The sequence below is a fragment of the Blennius ocellaris genome (genome assembly GCF_963422515.1).
Source record: "Blennius ocellaris genome assembly, chromosome: 19".
Classification (NCBI taxonomy): domain Eukaryota; kingdom Metazoa; phylum Chordata; class Actinopteri; order Blenniiformes; family Blenniidae; genus Blennius; species Blennius ocellaris.
This window is the reverse complement of record NC_137668.1, coordinates 14,553,417-14,571,790: the sequence shown is the minus strand read 5'-3', so window position 1 is coordinate 14,571,790 and position 18,374 is coordinate 14,553,417. Positions and strand designations below refer to the sequence as shown.

Here is an 18,374-nt window from a genome sequence, read left to right as displayed (position 1 = left end):
AAGAAGTTATGTAATTGCTAGGCTTGTTGGGAAAAATAAATCTTCAGTGTACAGAGCTGAGATACTCAATGTCGCCCATATGAATCCATATATTTATGGATCTGATTATAGAATGGTGTGGGTCATCCTCACTATGAGTCACTTGTACAGCAAGAAAGCCATTTGATCACTTCCTTGGATGACACAAGGTCTTTATGAAGAACTGTTATAAACTGACAGCTGTGTAACAAGTGCAGGCTGTGGTTTTCCTCGTCCAGAAATAGAAAAGCATTTCAAATATTAAAACTCTCTTTTCCAATTCACCAGGCCTTTACCAGAGACTGCACTCTTTACCCTTTCGGTTTCCCCTACAGTTATCATCCTCTTATTGTATTTTGGCCATAAATACTACACACCTAAATATAGCACATCCTCTCAGTGAACATCTTCCTGGAGGATGCTCTGGTTACAGCACCACCCCGAAAGCTCGGAATCATTGTCTGAATTCCTAATATCAAATGTATTTTACTATATCTTTCTGCTTTTCTCTGTGGTTTAAATAGGTCTCCGTGTCTAAAAATAATCCACAAGGCCTGCAAAATGAATTTCAGGAACCCATAATTTTGACAAGGAACGAGACTGCATGAAAAAAAAAAGGAAAAGAAACGCTCGTTAAGCTGTTCAGCGACGCCCAATCGTAGCCCCGCCTCCTCCATTCGCAGCACCGGGGAGTCGTCCTTGTCAGTCGCTTTATTCAAGACGCGTGATTGGTTCTTTCGAACGTCCGTCACGTTGCAAATTCTCCCACTGGCGATTTGATTGGTCGAAGCGGCGAGTGGGCGGACCCTCGTCCTCAAAGGATTTTCCCCGGAGTGGCCAGACGGGCTTCTGGGGGGGACACAGGATGGCAGAGCTAATAGGAGTACCTAACGGGACATGCGGACGGGCTGCTTTCTTCTAATATTCCAAGTGCTGGTGAGGGCCTCGTCATACTTTTCACGGCGAATAATGTCTCCCTTTGGCATGATGGTTGAATTTGAATTTCGTCTTTCCGCCGACCGTGGTCTCGTTTGTCCAGAAACTAAGTCGACTTACTGGACAAGAGCTAGCTTGTGTGGTCAGTTGTAGCAGACCCCCCTCCCCAACTGAGGATTAAAAATAACAACAACAAAAAAGAAAAAAAAAAAAACGGGCTTTAAACAGTGAATATTACTCGCTATCTGCTGGGTAACTTTAAAGCGATTCATACATATGATTGATGCTGGCTGTGCACCGGCGTGTTAAATCAGGTTGAATGGCAGTCAGTGGTTGAATCCCATGTATTAAAACTAACGGGAGACCGAGGGACGATGAACAGATGTGGGTCAGTCCGTCGGTAACGGGAAGCGACGGTGCGGAACAGTGATTGATCGTGTGTGTGTGTGTGTGTGTGTGTGTGTGTGTGTGTGTGTGTGTGTGTGTGTGTGTGTGTGTGTGTGTGTGTGTGTGTGTGTGTGAGAGAGAGAGAGAGAGAGAGAGAGAGAGATCAGCCTGTGGGGAAGAGAGAAGGGAGTGTGTACTGTGTGCTTCATCGCAATCCACAGTTATTAGTATTATTAGTCTCACCAACAACCAGAAAAAATCAGTTGGGTTTTTTTTCTCTCCAGTTTTTGTGCTTGGATTACTACATTTCCCATGTAGAATTAGCAAAAGGAAAAGATCAATTAGCTCCCTGGCCCATTGAATTATTATATTATTATCCCTTCAGGATTATATCCAAATTGGGGTCAGGTTTGCATTAAAAAGTCAGAAGAATAATCCTGATGATTTACCCAGCAGGTGTTAGGGCTTGCTGGTGTGTTTGAAGATACTGTGAACGTTTTGTAAGCCTGCATCAGGGTGCACATGTGGAATCGTCAAGGTTTTATAATCAGTATATCCAAACAAGGTAAACCTGTGAAATACTTGACAAACTTTTGTCTGAAACCGTGTTGTGAACCAATTATAGCAAACGAATGTTACATGCATTAAATAAATCCCAACTTTAGAATGATCGGGAATTACAAAGTTCAATGTATAATTTGAGACCTGCATTTCCAGCACATATTACCAGGCTGTTAACAAAACCTTCAGTAAAAAATATCCACATTTTTACGAAGACGTTGGCTTTATTTTACTTACATGTGCTGTCGTATTATTGAAATGCACTCATTTCACTTTCAAATACAAAACAGCCACAACCTCCTTTGGGGACCCAAATTATTTTCACAACACTTCACTTTTTAACACCATTTGCAAAATAGACCATGGCATCTACTCTACATTAAAAAAAAAAGTTATACCATGACATTCTAATTTTGCTTGCAGTCATTTACCAATATATTTCAGCTATAGTACAGCCCAGCAGATATGATGTCCTTTTGTCTCTATAGTAGAAGAGGAGGACAAAATCAAGGCCTGGCCTTTTGTGTACCCTGAAGGATTTGCTGTTCTTGTACAGCGTTACCCAGTGTGCATCCTCAGCCCCATCACCATCAATGTTTCACCATGAGTGCCCCTGAGTAATACTGGAACGGGGAGGGGAGGGTGGGGGGGCGGACGGACGTTCTTGGATGTAGAGCCACTGCTATGTTTTTTAGTACTTAATTTATTTTTCCGTCATATTTAGGGCAGTGTGACCTGACGTAATCCACGTTCCATTATTCATAACGTCAGGACAAGCAAAACAGCCTTCAACACAAGAAGCTGCGCTCGGCTCATAAATTGGTAATGACCCCCCACACACACACACACACAGGATCCCTTAGATGTTAATGGAGTTCTCACATCTGGAGTAAAAGGCCTCCTGTAGCTGCTCGGCTGTGGGGATGTGGGCGTCTCACAGCAGTCACAGGAGAAGTGTGTGTTTCTCCCGGACGCGGCCCGAATGTCACCTCCCTTGCTGCTGACGCGGCTGTTTTACACGGCGGCGATGGGGACATCCGAGAGGCTACCTGGCGTGCCTCGGCAAACACGTTTGTGTGGCCGAGCGGAGATGCGGCAGTGTGATTTAATTGAACAACCCGAAAAAAACACACAGTGGAAACGGTAAACATGGGAACGCGTGAGAATCCTCTCTGGGGCCGTGGAGCATAAGCTCCCTTTCTAGCACCGGACTGGGTGGAGGATGAAGAGGTTTGGTATGCTTTCATTGCACAAGCATGGGGGGGGCCTTAAAGAAGGTTGAAGAAGAGGAGGAGGAAGAGGAAGGGGGGGAGGATGCATGGGAGAGCTGGTGCTGTTGCCGTGTGAACGGAGCTCTATTGTCCCGGGAACCTTTCAGTGGCTTCCCCGAGGACCCTCTTTTTACCCTTCCCCCCACTCGATACACTCACCCCTCACTCACAACACACACACACACACACACACACACTGCCAAAAAAAAAACCCCACATAAGAGCACACACACTTGCTCTATCTCCCTACAACCTTTTCTCTCCCGTCTCACACACTTGTCTTATTCACCGGCTCTTTTCCAACCACACTCTTATCCCACACGGCTCGTCTCTCTCTCTCCCTCCCTTGCCACTTTCCTCTTTTCTCACAAGCACACAAGGGCCTGTCCCTCCTCCCTTCCACCCCCCCCCCCCCCCACCACCACCCCCCCGCCGCCCCCAATCTCCCTTCCCCTGCTCATTATTTCGCTCCGTCGATGTGATTGTCATGCCAGCCAGACAGCAAAAAGAAAAGCAAAAACATTGCAATCTTCTCATTTGCATCACCTCATTTCCATGCAGTGTTTCCACAAACATTTATGCCCGAAACTTAAGTTGCGCTCTCGCGCCACCACCAGCCCCTCATTTCAGCCCGGCGTTCCTTTTGCGGCAGCTAATGACGGGTGTAATTTTTTTACTCCTTTGTTTTCTGATGCTGGCATGAGGCTGGAGGGGTTTTGGGGGGGGGGGACAAGAGGCCAGATGAGGACTCTCTTGGTGGGAGTGGTAAACACAAGGGGATCTTGTCTTTTGTGGACATTTGTCGCTCCACAAATCTGTAATTACAGTCGGATCCAACTGGGAGAGGGATAGTGCGTTGTTGCTTCTCGCAGATACAATACATTTATTTTCTGTAGTCTAGTAAATGTTTGGAAAGGCAGATAGTTAGTGGCTGTCATGAGTGAAAGCAGGAACAGTATTTGTGTTATCATAATTGAATATGTGCATGTTGGAGTAAATCTGAGGGATGTTTCTTGTACCTGCCTGCTATTATTAGCCTCGGCCGGACTGCCAGATATCCCGTTACTCTCCAACCTGCTCATCTCTCTTGATTATGTTTTGTTGGCCTTACTGCAGAGTAAAAAAAAAAAAGTGAGGAACGAATCGTTTGACCGGCTTGTCTACTAAAAGTGGTGGCGCTTGAAAGAAGGCGAGTGCGATTTCCCATCTGTCGTCCCCGTGCTTTGTCCAGGTTTGCCTCTCGGGCCGGAGCGGCGCATTTGTTTCTGGCCAAGCGTTTGGAGAGGAAGGGGGGGGGGGGGGGGGGGGTGGGGGGGATGTGACCCAGGGAGGACCAGGAAAAACGGGAGCCGCCCTCGGACTTCAAAAAAAAAACAGGATGCAGGAAGAGAACCTCGACAAGATGGCCACCGCTCCGACGCACCACGGGATTTCTCCCGTTTTCGGGCGACCGTCCCGTTTCGTCCTTCGAACTCCGGAGAGCTCAGAGCGTCCGATGAGACCCCCCTAAGTCCGAGCTTTAATTTAGACTTTCCACAGTTTTGTTTTTGTTTTTTTTGCCCAGAATAAGTTTGCAGGCTTGTGTCACCTTTTGTTTTCTCGTGGATTTCTGTTGGGATGCACTCCTCGTATTTTTTGGGCGCCGGCCGTATCCGCCGCTCTCTGCCGGCCAGATCTCCAGCTGGGCCGGTGACAAGCTGGCCTGGGATTAGCTGGCAGGCCGTATCTTCCTACCCCTAATGCTTTAATCTCCCTGCTGGTCGCCACAAGTCTCCCGGCTTTTGGGAAAACACTGTCGCTGGTCGCCCTCTCCGCTAGCGGTCAACTCGCATTGTGGCCGTCGACCTCACATTACCTTCCACTTTTCTACAACCATGTGATGGAAATCCCCCTCATCAAGCAGTTTTTAACTGGCCGTCCTTTCTGATAATAAAGTAAAGAGAACAATTTCACCCTTTTATTTTAAGCGGAGATGATTTTACTTTTGAGTTCCGTGACGGCGAATAATAAAGACGGTTGTTTTGTGCCTCATCACTTTAATTAGATATTGAATACTTGCTTTATATAGAACGGTTTCCTGGCAGATAACACGGTAAGATTTGGATGTTTCTGCTCATTAACCCTACACATAAATCCAGCTATACATAACTATAAAAACTCACCAAAGGGAAATGAAATGTGATTATTGTTCAATAAAAGTTGAAAGTGGAAATTTTCATTCGCAAAAGTATTTCGATAAATGCCATCAAAATGGAGAAGTTGATCTCGCACTATTTGGTGAAATATCACATTTAGGAGTCGATTTTACTGTTTTTTTTGGTATACTGAATCAACATCTTGACCATTGGCACTTTGATGTAATTCTTCTGATGGCACTAACATATTTTCTCGCCCAGATCATAAAGAGGTATTGAGATTTGGTTGTTGTGTCATCCTGAGAGTTTTGTTACGAGAGCAATCTGTGGTTTATGGATTTTTTTAATTTATTTTTTTCCCCCCCCTCTGGGTGCTGATCGTTATGCTTTATTGGATTTGTCTCGCTCAAAACAACGTGCGCTCCCTCTCTCTCTCTCTCTCTCTCTCTCTCCCGTCTCCCAATTCCACAGTTTGTGTCGGTGTGAGGCCTCGCCATGCCGCTGGTGAAGAGGAACATCGAGCCCCGTCACCTCTGCCGGGGCGAGCTGCCCGATGGCATCGGCAGCGAGCTGGAGTGTGTGATGAACAACACGCTCTCTGCCATCATCCGCCAGCTCAGCAGCCTGAGTAAGACACACACACACACACACACAAATTATGGAAAGTTTGTATGTGTTGGCGTGTAATATAAATAACACAATTTGTCTGTGTCTCGTTGAGCGTGGTGTTGATCCCCGCCGTGTTTAGCCTCTTTGTGGCAGGACAAGATCACATGCCTTCATCATTAATCCCGAAGCTGTGATTGATTTGCGTGTTGTCATGGTTACAGGGCCTGTGGGGGGGGGGGGGGGGTGTCACTGGGGTAGCGGCGAGCTTACAGTAGACTCAAGCTGGGACACGGAGGGTTGAAATGTAATCCTTTTACATAGCGCTGCAAAATAAATAAATAAAATGAACCCTTCCGTCCAGCTGTGGACATTTGACCGTACAACAACGCAATTTTGCGTCCCGGCTGAACTTCTTTCGTATCGATTGCCCCGCTCGCCCTAAACGCATTAGACAGAGTTATCGCGGAAATCGAGGGCATCGTTCTTTCCGATCTCTTCTCAAGTCCCCCCCCCCCCCCCCCCCCCCATTTCATAACGCTTTCATCAGCATTGTGTTGAGTGTTTGTCCCGGGCAGATGCCGTTTTGCCCTTCTATCCTCATTCGCACCCCATCCCCCCCCTGCTCTCACGCCAGCCGTCTTTAAAGTTCCGCATCGATTGAAACCTGTGCTTTTTTTTTTTTTTTTTGCAATTAACCCTCAGCTTTTTTTTTTTTTTTTTGGGCCTGGCGCCATCCATTCTGTCCACCTCGTATTGTGTGGAGTTCCTGCACTGGGAGTGGGCCTTTCAACAGCAGCTGTGCGGGTTAAATATAAAACACTCACCCTGGCGGGCTGTATCTACAGACTGCACACACACACACACACACACACACACACACACACACACACACACACACACACACACATACACACACACACTGCGTTGCTCTGAGCACATGTGTGTGAGTGGACCATAAGGATCCTCAGGAGAGAGGTCAGAGTTGAGGAGGCTCAGCATGCCAGATCTGTGATTCTTCCTTCCTCTCAGTGTTTTTCCCTCCAGCCCATCCTGTCAGCAGGGGGTAGGGGGGGGACAGAAATAGCCCCGAGCCTAATGTTTTTGCCCTGCCACATATTTATTATTGTGCAGTATTGATGTGCAAATGAAAAAAAAAAAAAAAAAGAACTAAATGAAACCCACTCCGTGTTCTAATCTGTTGTCATCTCGATAAGTTTGTGATAAAACCCTGTCCTTCTGTCCTTCTGTCTCGCTGCTGCTCAGATTTACAGTCTTGTAGTAAAAAAAAAAAAAAAAGCTCCTGCCCTCATTAAATCTGAGCTGAGGTTGTTGTTTCACACTTGAAGGCTACTCTTGTCGTCTTCCCACTGTTTTCCATAGCAGAGATATTTGCTGTCTTCATCTCCAAAACACAAGCAAGCACATGTGGCGCTAAAACCAAATTGTTCCTCAGCCACATGTTGAAAAGTTCTGCGGGCAACAGTGGAATAATACAATGGCTGCAGCCAGTATAACACCTCATGCAACCTAAAAACCTGTAGTAAAGTGAATTTAACCTCAGTTTACAAAGAGTCACGTTTCTCTTTGAACCCATGAATGTAAAATAATCTCGCTTTTTGGTCACCAGCTGTAATTTGGACGACCGCATTCAGCGCAAACTAAATTATTCACGAGCGACGTCGCTCTATGGATGGTTGCGAGGCGCCATTTTCTGCTCAGACTTCAGCCTTCACGTTGTGTCACGTTACCACCCCCTGTCTCTGCAGAGACTCATTTGGCTTCTGGTGGTGGCTAAAAGTCTCCCTTCCTCTCAAATTTCCTGCCTCATTTTCTCTTCCAGGTAAACACGCGGAGGACATATTCGGGGAGCTATTTAACGAGGCCAACACCTTCTATCTGCGCGCCAACTCGCTCCAGGACCGCATTGACCGGCTGGCGGTGAAGGTCACACAGCTGGACTCCACCGTGGAGGAAGGTGGGTTCAAAAGGGGGACGGCATAGCGAGCCGTTAATCCCTCTAAAGTCCTATAAGTTGTTTGTCTATGCATTTCATACCCCCCCCCCCTCCCCACACATGTCATCATGTATAAATATACCTATAATTTCACAAGTCTTTTTATTTTTTTCCCCTCGTCAGTCTCCCTGCAAGACATTAACATGAGGAAGGCCTTTAAGAGCTCTACCACTCAGGACCAGCAGGTGGTGTCCAAGAGCAGCGTTCCCATTCCTGTCAAAGAGATGTACAACCTGAGTGACAAGCCTCCACCTCTCATGATCCTCTCGCCTTACAGGTCGGTGATGCGGACTCACACCTCGACAGAAATAGATTTGCATTTCAGTCCAGATCAACTCCTGCACTGTAAACCCATCACCCACAGCGATGCAGGTTGTTTCTGGGTATTTATTTATTTTCTAGAAAAAGGATTTAATGGGACAAAACAGATTGTTGAAAAGAGATCTCAATACTCGTGTCATCTGTGGCTGTAGTTTATCTACCAGCATTTGAGGTGCGCTCTTCAATTCAATTATATTTACGTAATAGAATCATTGGCTTATATTTGTTTGTCTGTATGAGTTTTAATAAGATTACGTCGAAACTACTGCATGGATTTTGACAAAATTTCCACCATAGATAGATATTAGGCCGTGGGAGAATCCATTAAATTTGAGAGGTGATCCAGAAACATCAGACACCTCTGATTGCTCATTTTGTAATGTATTTTCAAACACAAGGAGACTGTATTCCTAAATGAAATTATTTTCACAACGCAGCATTATCATAGATGTGTTTTTGTCTTTTGTGATGTGATTTGTGTCTGGGTCTGTTTTTTTTATATCAAATCTATTATGATGTAACCCATCACCCACAGACTATCATTGCAGATTATCTGGTTCGAAGTAAAGTGAAATTATTGTGACGATGAATCATTCTTAGTCCCGAGGTCTACGCTGGTTTTCTTTAAGTAGGTTTGTCAAATGAGTCTGAACATGGCACATGCATATCAGGAGATCTTTTAATTGGATTTCTAGTGTTACTTTCTGAATCACATTGGCAACTAAAGCAGATCGGATATATTTGCTGCTACATTTGGAAGCTGCTCTTATACATTCTGTGCTTTCCAGGACTTGGCTGCATATCTCTCTGTACTCAGCCAGTCTGGCTCCACCAGAAAATCCTTCTCACCTCGAGTACCTCGCGCACATTTTCCACATTTTCTCTGCTTTTTTCACGTTCTCCTCCTTTCATTAAAAGCTCGACCGCCTTCAATAAAAATGCACGAGGCCCACACATAATTTCACTCGTGTTCTTCCATCAGCCGCCTCCACTTCTGCAACATTCATGGATCTTCATGTTTTATTCCTAACTTCCCACAAATGGAAGCATAAGATGCTACTGCAGTGTGTAGTCGAACATTATACGTTGGAGCAGGAGCAGATTTTGGATAGCTTCATGTATATAAAGACGCGAGTAAAAGCTTATTCGGTGTTTTGACTCTATAGGGATGATCACAAGGAGGCGCTTAAGTTCTACACGGATCCGTCTTACTTCTTTGATCTGTGGAAAGAAAAGATGCTGCAGGACACCGAGGACAAAAGGAAAGAAAAGAGGAAGCAGAAGGTAACGTGCCGCATGAGAGATGTCGTGATTGTCGGCACATTCCGGTTCATTTGTGGTAGAAACGAGTAGACAAAAGCCTCTTGTGTCCCTCCTCCAGGAGCAGAGGCGTTGTGTCGATGGGACGCTGCAGAGGGAGGTGAAGAAGGTGCGCAAGGCGCGGAACCGTCGGCAGGAGTGGAACATGATGGCTCTGGATAAGGAGCTGAGGCCAGACCACCGGCACACCATCCACCGCGACAGAGGGGCTTCGTCCGAGGGTTCGATGTCACCAGAGAACAGGTCACTTATCGCGCGGCGCCGTCCTTCACCTCTCGCCCTCTCGCCCGACGACGGGTCGACGTGAACTTCTGCCCTTTTTCTTTGCCCTCATCAGGGGCCACGGCTTGGATCAGCACCATTACCCCAACAGTATGAACCACGCCGGCCACGCCCACACCTACTCCGGCCCGCCGCCCAGCGTCCTGGCGGCACAGATGGCCGCCGGTCACCTCGCCCGCGGCGGCGAACACGACGCGCGAGGCAGGGCGATGATGGCCTATCAGGGTGGGACGCTGGGCCGCGTTCACCACCACCAGGTCCCACTGCCTCCTCCACCCACAGAGGCGATGAACGGCGGCTCCATGTCCCTCCCACCGATGGACTACAAGTAAGCGAAAAGGCCAGGGCCCCTGCTCTGTGTTGAGAACTTTGAGCTCATGCTGCCCCCTAGTGGGCTACCTAAATATACCTCGTGCAAGTATGACTTGTTAACTCGTTCTGTGATCGCTGTCTCCTCCACAGTATGGACGGCTACGCCAACACCAGCCCTCCTCCCCCGCCTCCAGCTCCCCTCATCCCCTCTGCCCAAACGGCCTTCGCTTCGCCCCCCGGAGGTCCGATGTCTCCCGGCGCGATGGCCGGCGGCTACGCTCCGCCTCCACCACCTGTGTCCGGAGCCCTGGTCGCTCCTCCTCCACCCGGCCCTCCGCCTCCTCCTCTTCCAGCTGGCGCCTCCCACGCCGCCATCCACAAGATGGCCTCGGCTGCGCCTGCCGAGTCCGCGGCGGTCAACGACGCCCGCAGTGATCTACTGGCTGCTATACGTATGGGTACGAGTTTTCTATTTATGTCTTTGAACCATTTAGTTTTGAATTAGTTTCCCTACTGAAATGGTTCCTTAGTTAAAGTATCTAAAATTACTTTTGCAAGGAAATCTGATATAATAACATCACTCTGATTCAGTCATTGAAGGGCCAACAGGTTTGTTTTGTTACAGCCTGAATTAAGTAAAAACACACGATATGTGTCGAGTCCAGTAAACGGGCTCAGTGTGGGGACTTGCATTAGAGTTAAGGCTAAAACGCCGCCGTACGTTCTTCTTTTTTTGGACGCAGGCATCCAGCTGAAGAAGGTGCAGGAGCAGCAGGAGCAGCAGGCCAAGAGGGAGCCGGTCGGCAACGACGTGGCCACCATCCTGTCGCGGCGCATCGCGGTGGAGTACTCCGACTCGGAGGACGACTCGGAGTTGGAGGAGAACGATTGGTCGGATTAACACGCGCACGCACAGAATAAATAAATGAAATAGGATAACCACTGAAACGACTCACACAAAATAAAACATGCAGTCAGCTGACCTCGCGCTCACCTGAAGGAATGCCCACTGTGCCACGTTCGCAGACTTTTGTTGCTGGAAAACACAGACACACACTACACCTACTCACAAATCACATGCTGTAGGTCGATATAAGCTGAATGGTCCAAAACTGGAAACCTGGGGGGGTTGGGGTATTCGAGGTGCGTAAACACTGTAAAAAGACAAGTCATGGATCGAACGCTGAAGCAAACGCTGGGTTTGCTGGTTGTATTTGAGAGCATCGTGAACACACGCCAGTGGATGTTTCCTCCACCTGTTATGACACTATAGGCACCCTGTGAAGCTGCACACGTCATGAATAGTCAAAGCTCGGGAGCGTTAGAATTATTAGAAACTGTCATCTTGAGCTAACCAATGTACTTTTCTCTCTTTTTTTTTTTTTTTTAACTCAAAATGTTATTACTGAACCACTATGCTCTCGGTAATGAAGCTGGTTTTTAACCTGTAGATAACGATAACTGGACGCAACAGACGAGTTCTGCTGCAGGTTGGAACACCCGTGTGGGACGGGCCGAGGTGAAATGGGAGGGGGGGGGTGGGGGTGGGGGGGGGTCAAGTATATGCGACACTGAACCTTGTAACCTTTGGCCCAGAGACAAATAAAATGCTTGAATGAGTGATCACGTACGGGCTGGCACATCTCTTCACTGTTCCTCTGTCGTCACCAGGTCTGAAGATTCTCGGTCATGCAGGGGTTTGTTATATACTGAGCACAATAAGCGGACGCGGTTTCAAGCGCACCCAAAGAATGACCCCGTTTCTTCTCGTCTAATACGGCATTTTCACACACGCGAGGGGGGCAAACGTCTTCAAAACTTCCTGCGAGTCGGGTTGCCTTTACGTCGTCATAGAGACGACACATACCTGGCTCTTAAGACTTCAGTTTCCATGGGAACAGTACAGCTAAGAAGGAGTTGCCAGGGAAACAGGAGTGTGGAAAAAAAAAAAGGGGGGGTGGGGGGGACTCGGATGGACAAATTAGTCAAGGCAGGAGTTTTATGCACAGTACATGTTTGTTTTTTAATACAAAATTAACAAGATCTCTCAATTGAGTGAGCTAACCAAAGCAATAAAAAGTACAACTAACACCTTGGAAAAATAGACACCACGTTCACACAAAGTTTTTGTTTGTTTGTTTGTTTGTTTGTTTTTTCTACAATATCTCAGGTAAGTTAGTGCATGTTGATTATCATTTTTATAACGTTTCATTTTGCAGATACTTAATTCGTTTGTGCCATTTTCAATCCCCCCCCACCCCCAAAACAAATAAAGTGCATTTCACATCGAAAACTACGCGTACGTCTACACAAAATGCTGTTACTGTGGCGTTGAATCCACCCCACCCCTAACCCCCCCCCCCCCAAAAACACGCACACATTCGCAGGCCCTTGAGTGTTTTGATATTTAGCTCTAAATTAGTAACCGTCAGAAACGTCGCATCCTCCCTCCCGAGTAACAGCGAATTCATCCGTTCGGTGGAATAACAGGTGTGCCACAGAGGAGTGTTACATCCAACATCGCAGCCTTTTTTTTTTTTTTTTTACCTTTCTTGGATAACAAAGCCCTTTTTTTCCACACCTGCTCCAACAATGAAGGTCTCAACAATACTGTTGGCTACACAAGAAAATTCACATTCACCAATCAGTGAAAGAAAAACAAAAAAAACCCAAAACAAAACAAATTCTGCCATTTGCTTTTTAGCTCTTCTTCTCTTTTAAATCTTCCTCCGACCAGCCGTTATGAAACTGGTGCATATTGAAGCGAGGAAGGGCGTATGCGAAACAGAACAAGGTTTTACATCAGCGTGGAGAAATGTCGTTCAAAAATGAAAAACACCCAGTGCGACACATCGGGCCCTCGATCCTGACTGGCTTTGGTAGCACCATGCACGGTGGTATAAAGTCCCCCCCCCCTTCAGCATGCCTTATTTACAGAAAACAAATGAGTTGAGAGGAGACGTCAGTCGATCGTTGTTTTTTTTTTTGATAAATACTACATTCAGAAAAAGGCTTTTACAGCGCAGGTTCTATCGTACAACATCAGAATCTGAAAGAATTCAGGCCAGACTGAGGTGGAAAAAAATAGAACTTCTCAATGAATATAACAAAATAGATTCTTCTTCAAAGGTAAAGTAATAAAGAGTTTGTGACGTTTGTGTTGTGCCAGTCTGACCTGTCGGTGCTCGTCGAATAACTACAGGGTTCAGTCTGACACTGTGCACAAGTTCACACACACACACACACACACACACACCGGCTACATCCTAATGCTCCGAAACGATCTCCTTTAACCTTCCTTACTTACAACCCCCCTCTGCTTTTAAAAAAATTAAATAAAAATTGTGTTTAGCAGCTGATCTGAGGCCCGAGCGATTAAGACTGGGAGCTCCTCAGATTCCTACCAGGCTCACTGCGAAGGGGAGGCGGCGAGGAAGAAAAGAAGAAGCGTCATCTTTGTATTTGGAAGTAGCCGGGTGTTTCTGTTTTAGCTCATATAGGATCATTCAGAGGTCACTTAACGGGACACCTGCCTCAACCAGACGAGATTGATTTTTTTTTTTTAAATAGAGGATAGTATTAGTGATGGGAGGAGACACATAGTTTTTTTTACACCGCAGGACGAGGATCCCCCTGCTCATTAAAAAAAAAAAAAAAAAAAAAGTCCCATTCACTTTGGCTTGAAGTGCTGGAGCGACACGCCCACCTCCTCGTCTCAGTTCCCCCCTCCCAAAAAAAAAAACTCGGCAAAACACAGAATCGAGGCCACTTCTCTCAGAATCAACAGGAAGACTGGCAGCATTGTCATCTGAGGTCAGTGGGAGGAGAGAGAGAGTGGGGGGGGGGGGGGCAAACAGGACTTGATATAACTTCATAAACTGCATCGGTCCCCACACAAGGAGTCAGACCGTGGTCTGCTGGAGCTGCTGGTTCACGAACACACACACACACACACCCATACACACATGCACACACCCAGAGGCCATGCAACTCATACCAGACGCACGAATTAAAACGCAGTCCTGAATCACGCACTGATAGTTCAAGTTACAACACTCAGGACAGTTTGTATGCTCACAAGAAGGCATATAGGCCACTGAAGAAAGAAAAAAAAATACAATTTCACAATTTCATCCTGGTGAGACAAAAGATCAAAGCCCAATTTTTGCTTTTTGAGAACAAAGAAAAAAAAATCATCCGTGGTGATTGAATGAGGCAGTGGTGTCACCTTGATGAATGAGTCGTTTGATCTCATCCGTCGCATCTTTTTACAGCCGGGGACTGATTTATCCCGCCACCTATTTGAAGACGTGTCACTGAAGCGTCTCTTCCACTACACATCCCCCTCCCGAGAGTCCACGGTGGCCCTGCACTCGGCGGGAAGAAGACGTCACGTCGGAGATGTGGATGTTATTGCTGTCCGAGTATTGCTTCACATCTAAAAAATAACTTACCTTCCATTGGCTAGTTATTGCTGACATGATCTGAAGGGTTAAGGAATCAAGAGGGAGAGACAGCTAACTCAGAGCAGCTGATAGCCGATGGTGCCAAGCCTCTGAATTTGGAGCAATTTTACAGCCAAATGCTACAAAATATCAACAAAAAAATGTTGGTGACCGGACGAGTTTAGCTCTTACAATGCAAGACATGTGAGGTACACTGCGGTATGTTTGACACAAACAGAATAATTGGGGTCGTGGTGACTTCAGGAAGCTTCGGGACATGGCCAGCAGTGGCCTATAGGCGACCGACAGGGGGGGAAACAAGACGGGTGATCTTTGCTTTGTTGCCATGCTAAACGACAGTGATGTTGGAGCAAGCAAGAGTTCATATTATATGGCCGGTGTGTGCCTGAAGAGAAATATGGGCATATATTTCCTCAGAAAGAGAGCAGGATAAGTAAAACGCAAGTCAAACCCAGCTAAAGAGAGAAAAAAACCCAAAACAGAGCAAAGAAAGTATTTGTTATGTTATCCCTAATGAGTTCACCATAAACTGTCTGTTATTTATATACAGTGGCTGGGGACATTAGTCATAAACTTATATTGTATATTGTATATTTAGTGTGACAGTGGCTCTGAGCTGCTTCTATATTACAATCGCCCTCTTTTGTGTTTTCCTCGCAAACCAATTGGATCTTTCACTGCTGGAACTCCTCGTGAAGCAAAAAGTTTTACATCATCGTTGGGAGCCTTCAAGAAACAAAATGTTGCACAAATGATCATCTGTGATGGAGCAGTGGGATTCACATAAACCGATTATGCTTCAGGCCATTTTAGGGAAGACTATTATTTTATATATATATATATATATTTTTGCTTTATTTCCCATCAGAATCAAAGTGCTCCTCTGCTCATCTTGGGAAAGGTAACCTATTATTATTTTAAAATCTAAAATGAGTCGACTCTATTCGAATTTACTTGCACATATTGGTAATGTTTATCCAGAGAACACTAAATTCATCCCAACCGTGTGCTTTTTTTTCTCTCTCTGCCCCTACTGTGGGGCAACATGTACCGTGAGTAATTGCATGAGTTTTCTGCATGAGTCATTGTTCCAAGATCAATCAAGGTTGGATCAGTTGATAAGCTGGAAAAAACCTTTTTTGCGGGAGAAATGACAAGAAAAGCAAATAATAAGAGGATAAAAATCATTTTGAAATGACTTAAGTTATTACAGTTTCAGATTTATATATAAAGATTGATCACATTGGGATTTCAAGAGCATCTATAGCACCAAAAGAGTTTAGTCGTTTATTAGTCGGGACTAGTTCTCTCATACATTAAATACGTTATTTCATAAAAACAGACCTAAAAGTGTATAATTATCCTGCTCTCCTCTACATCATCCTGTCATTTGAACACTTGCATTTCTCTCGTCATTGGTGGTTACTTCTTTCCTTCAGCTATGATTTCTTTCGAGGGGAATACGGGGAACCTGTCAGTTTTAAGGGTTGTCGTCAAATCGATTAGAGATTGAAAGAAGCCACGTCCTCAAAAAAAAAAAAAAAGTTGGAATGAAACCCCTTTTTTTCAATAAAGTGAAAGGACAGACTGTGTACAGTAGTTACATAATCCACCCTGATAAAGGATGTTGGTGGGGGGGTAAATGGCGGGTTTGGCCTCCCGACGACAGGGAGCTCATCCAAAACACATTTGGACGCAAAGGGGACAAGAAATGAATCGAATTGGGAAGCGGGCGAGGAGGAGCAGGAGATTTTCTTTGCCCCGGCAAGTGTTTGAGGACTCGGCGCGCGGATGGAACGAGAAGGCGCGCGGAGCGGCGCGGCGGCTCTATTTTTAGCCCTCCGCGGCTGTTTGGCTTTCGACGCACGTTCGGAGTGCAGCAGCAGTGCGCCGGGATGCTGCTCCTCCAGACGGGGCTTTACTGTTGAAATGCCTGCGTCTGCAGCCGCCGCCTCACCTCCCCTCTCCTCCTCACCACCGCATGTATCATTACATATATATATATATATTTATTTTTTTCTTCTATCACGCACGCACGAGCGCAAATAAATCTACCCCCTCCCTCCCTCCTATTCAAGGAGAAACAAACACGTGCCAGCCGGAGCGCCAGCGCTGTAAAGTGTGTGCACATTGTATATCCAGCTCCCGCCTGTAACATGTGATGCACTCAGCGCTCTCTCTCTCTCTCTCTCTCCCCCTCTCTCTGTCGCTGCAGAAATGAAGAAGGGCGTGGCATGTAGACAGAGAGGGAGGGGGCAGGGGCATCGTGGCCTCTTACCGGGGAAGACAGTAACCGCCTTGCCTTGTGGTGAGTGTAACAAAGTGGAGGAGGGAGGAGAAAAAAAAAAAAAAAGCAATCCATCCTTATGGGCAACAAACCAAACTGCATTGGCCACTGACTTTTAAAGCCGGAGCCGAAGCCACGGCTGTCTCCCACTCCCCCCCCCCCCCCCCCCCACCACCCACCAGAACCTCTCCTGCCGTCGGTGTCCGGTGAGGAGCACGGCTGACCCAGGTCGCCTCGGGTCTCCGCCCCCCCCCCCCCCCCCCCCCCGGGGTCAGACGTCGCTCGGGGTCCGTGCACGGTGGGCCACGCTGGCGGGCACGCAGCCGCAGCACACCAGCCACAGCGCCTTCTGGATCTCCTGGTTGCGGAAGGCGTAGATGACCGGGTTGATGACGGAGTTGTAGGTGGCGGGCACCAGCGTGGCGTAGGTGTAGAGTGGCGGGTAGGTGTAGTCGGCGATGAGGGAGTAGACGGTGAACGGCATCCAGCAGGCGGCGAAGGTGCCCAGGATGATCGCCAGGGTGGACACGCCCTTCCGCGTGGTCACGTAGTGGGGCGTGGCGGCCAGGAAGTGGTGCTGCAGGGCGATCTGGTGAGCGTGGCGCATCACGATCTTGCAGATCTGCACGTACAGTTGCAGCATGAGGCCGAAGAGCAGGAGGAAGGAGACGGAGAGCACCGCGATGTTGTTTTTGGTCAGCGGTCGCACCACGCTGCACGACGCCTCCTCGGCCAGGCAGTTGACCCCGGTGACCGGCAGCAGGCCGAGGCACAGCGACAGGCCCCACAGCAGCACCAGCATGGTGTAGGTGAAGGCGGCCGTGCGCTCCGAGTTGTAAGTGAGGGCGTAGTACAGCGACAGGTAGCGGTCGATGGTGATGGCCAGCAGGCTAAAGACCGAGGCGGAGAAGGAGGCCACCACGAGGCCCACGGTCAGCAGCTGGGCGAGTCGGAGCGGAGCAGGTAGGCACAGGTGAAGTGGAGCACGAGGCCCAGGCCGGCCAGCAGGTCGGCCAGCGCCAGGCTGCCGATCAGCAAGAACATGGGGGCCCGGAGCGCCGGGTTCTGCCAGATCACCAGCACCACCAGGGCGTTCTCGCACGCGATCAGGGTCCCCGACGAGCACAGCACGATGTCCCAGGGGTTGACCAGCAGCGGCAGCTGGCTGGGCTGGAGTCCGTCCCTCGGGGGGAAACGTCCCCAGCCCGGTGCCGTTGTCCATCAGCCCCCCGCCACCGCTGGCCCACGCCGTGGGGTCGGGCTCAGCCAGCCGGGGTGGCCGGTGGCTCTTCACTCATTGTGCCCCCCGTCTGAAAAATCCACACACAGACATAGATTGTTAAGCCACCGTAAACCTTTGCATTCCTTTCGAATGCATCCTGTCTTCTATGCTGCCTTATCTGACCTGTGCAACCACTATATGATTCATAAATGAAGTGATTAGTTACAGGTATG

At 47.7% G+C, this 18,374-nt stretch overlaps 2 protein-coding genes across 2 annotated transcripts; one reads left to right on the top strand and one right to left on the bottom strand.

Moving 5' to 3' along the window:
- Positions 1-837: 837 nt before the first annotated feature.
- wasf3b (WASP family member 3b) lies at positions 838-11,675 on the top strand. The gene is made up of 9 exons (XM_080515403.1): positions 838-954; positions 5,780-5,936; positions 7,758-7,892; positions 8,055-8,208; positions 9,419-9,536; positions 9,634-9,815; positions 9,910-10,182; positions 10,317-10,624; positions 10,910-11,675. The coding sequence occupies exons 2-9, from the start codon at positions 5,804-5,806 to the stop codon at positions 11,065-11,067; spliced, it is 1,461 nt and encodes a 486-aa protein (XP_080371529.1). The 5' UTR covers positions 838-954; positions 5,780-5,803; the 3' UTR covers positions 11,068-11,675.
- A 5,515-nt stretch (positions 11,676-17,190) lies between these two features.
- On the bottom strand, positions 17,191-18,217 carry gpr12 (G protein-coupled receptor 12; the record flags this gene model as incomplete). Its single annotated transcript, XM_080515389.1, is given in 4 exon segments — positions 17,191-17,867; positions 17,870-18,101; positions 18,103-18,187; positions 18,189-18,217. Coding segments are annotated over 4 exon segments (1,023 nt in total).
- Between the last annotated feature and the right edge of the window lie 157 nt (positions 18,218-18,374).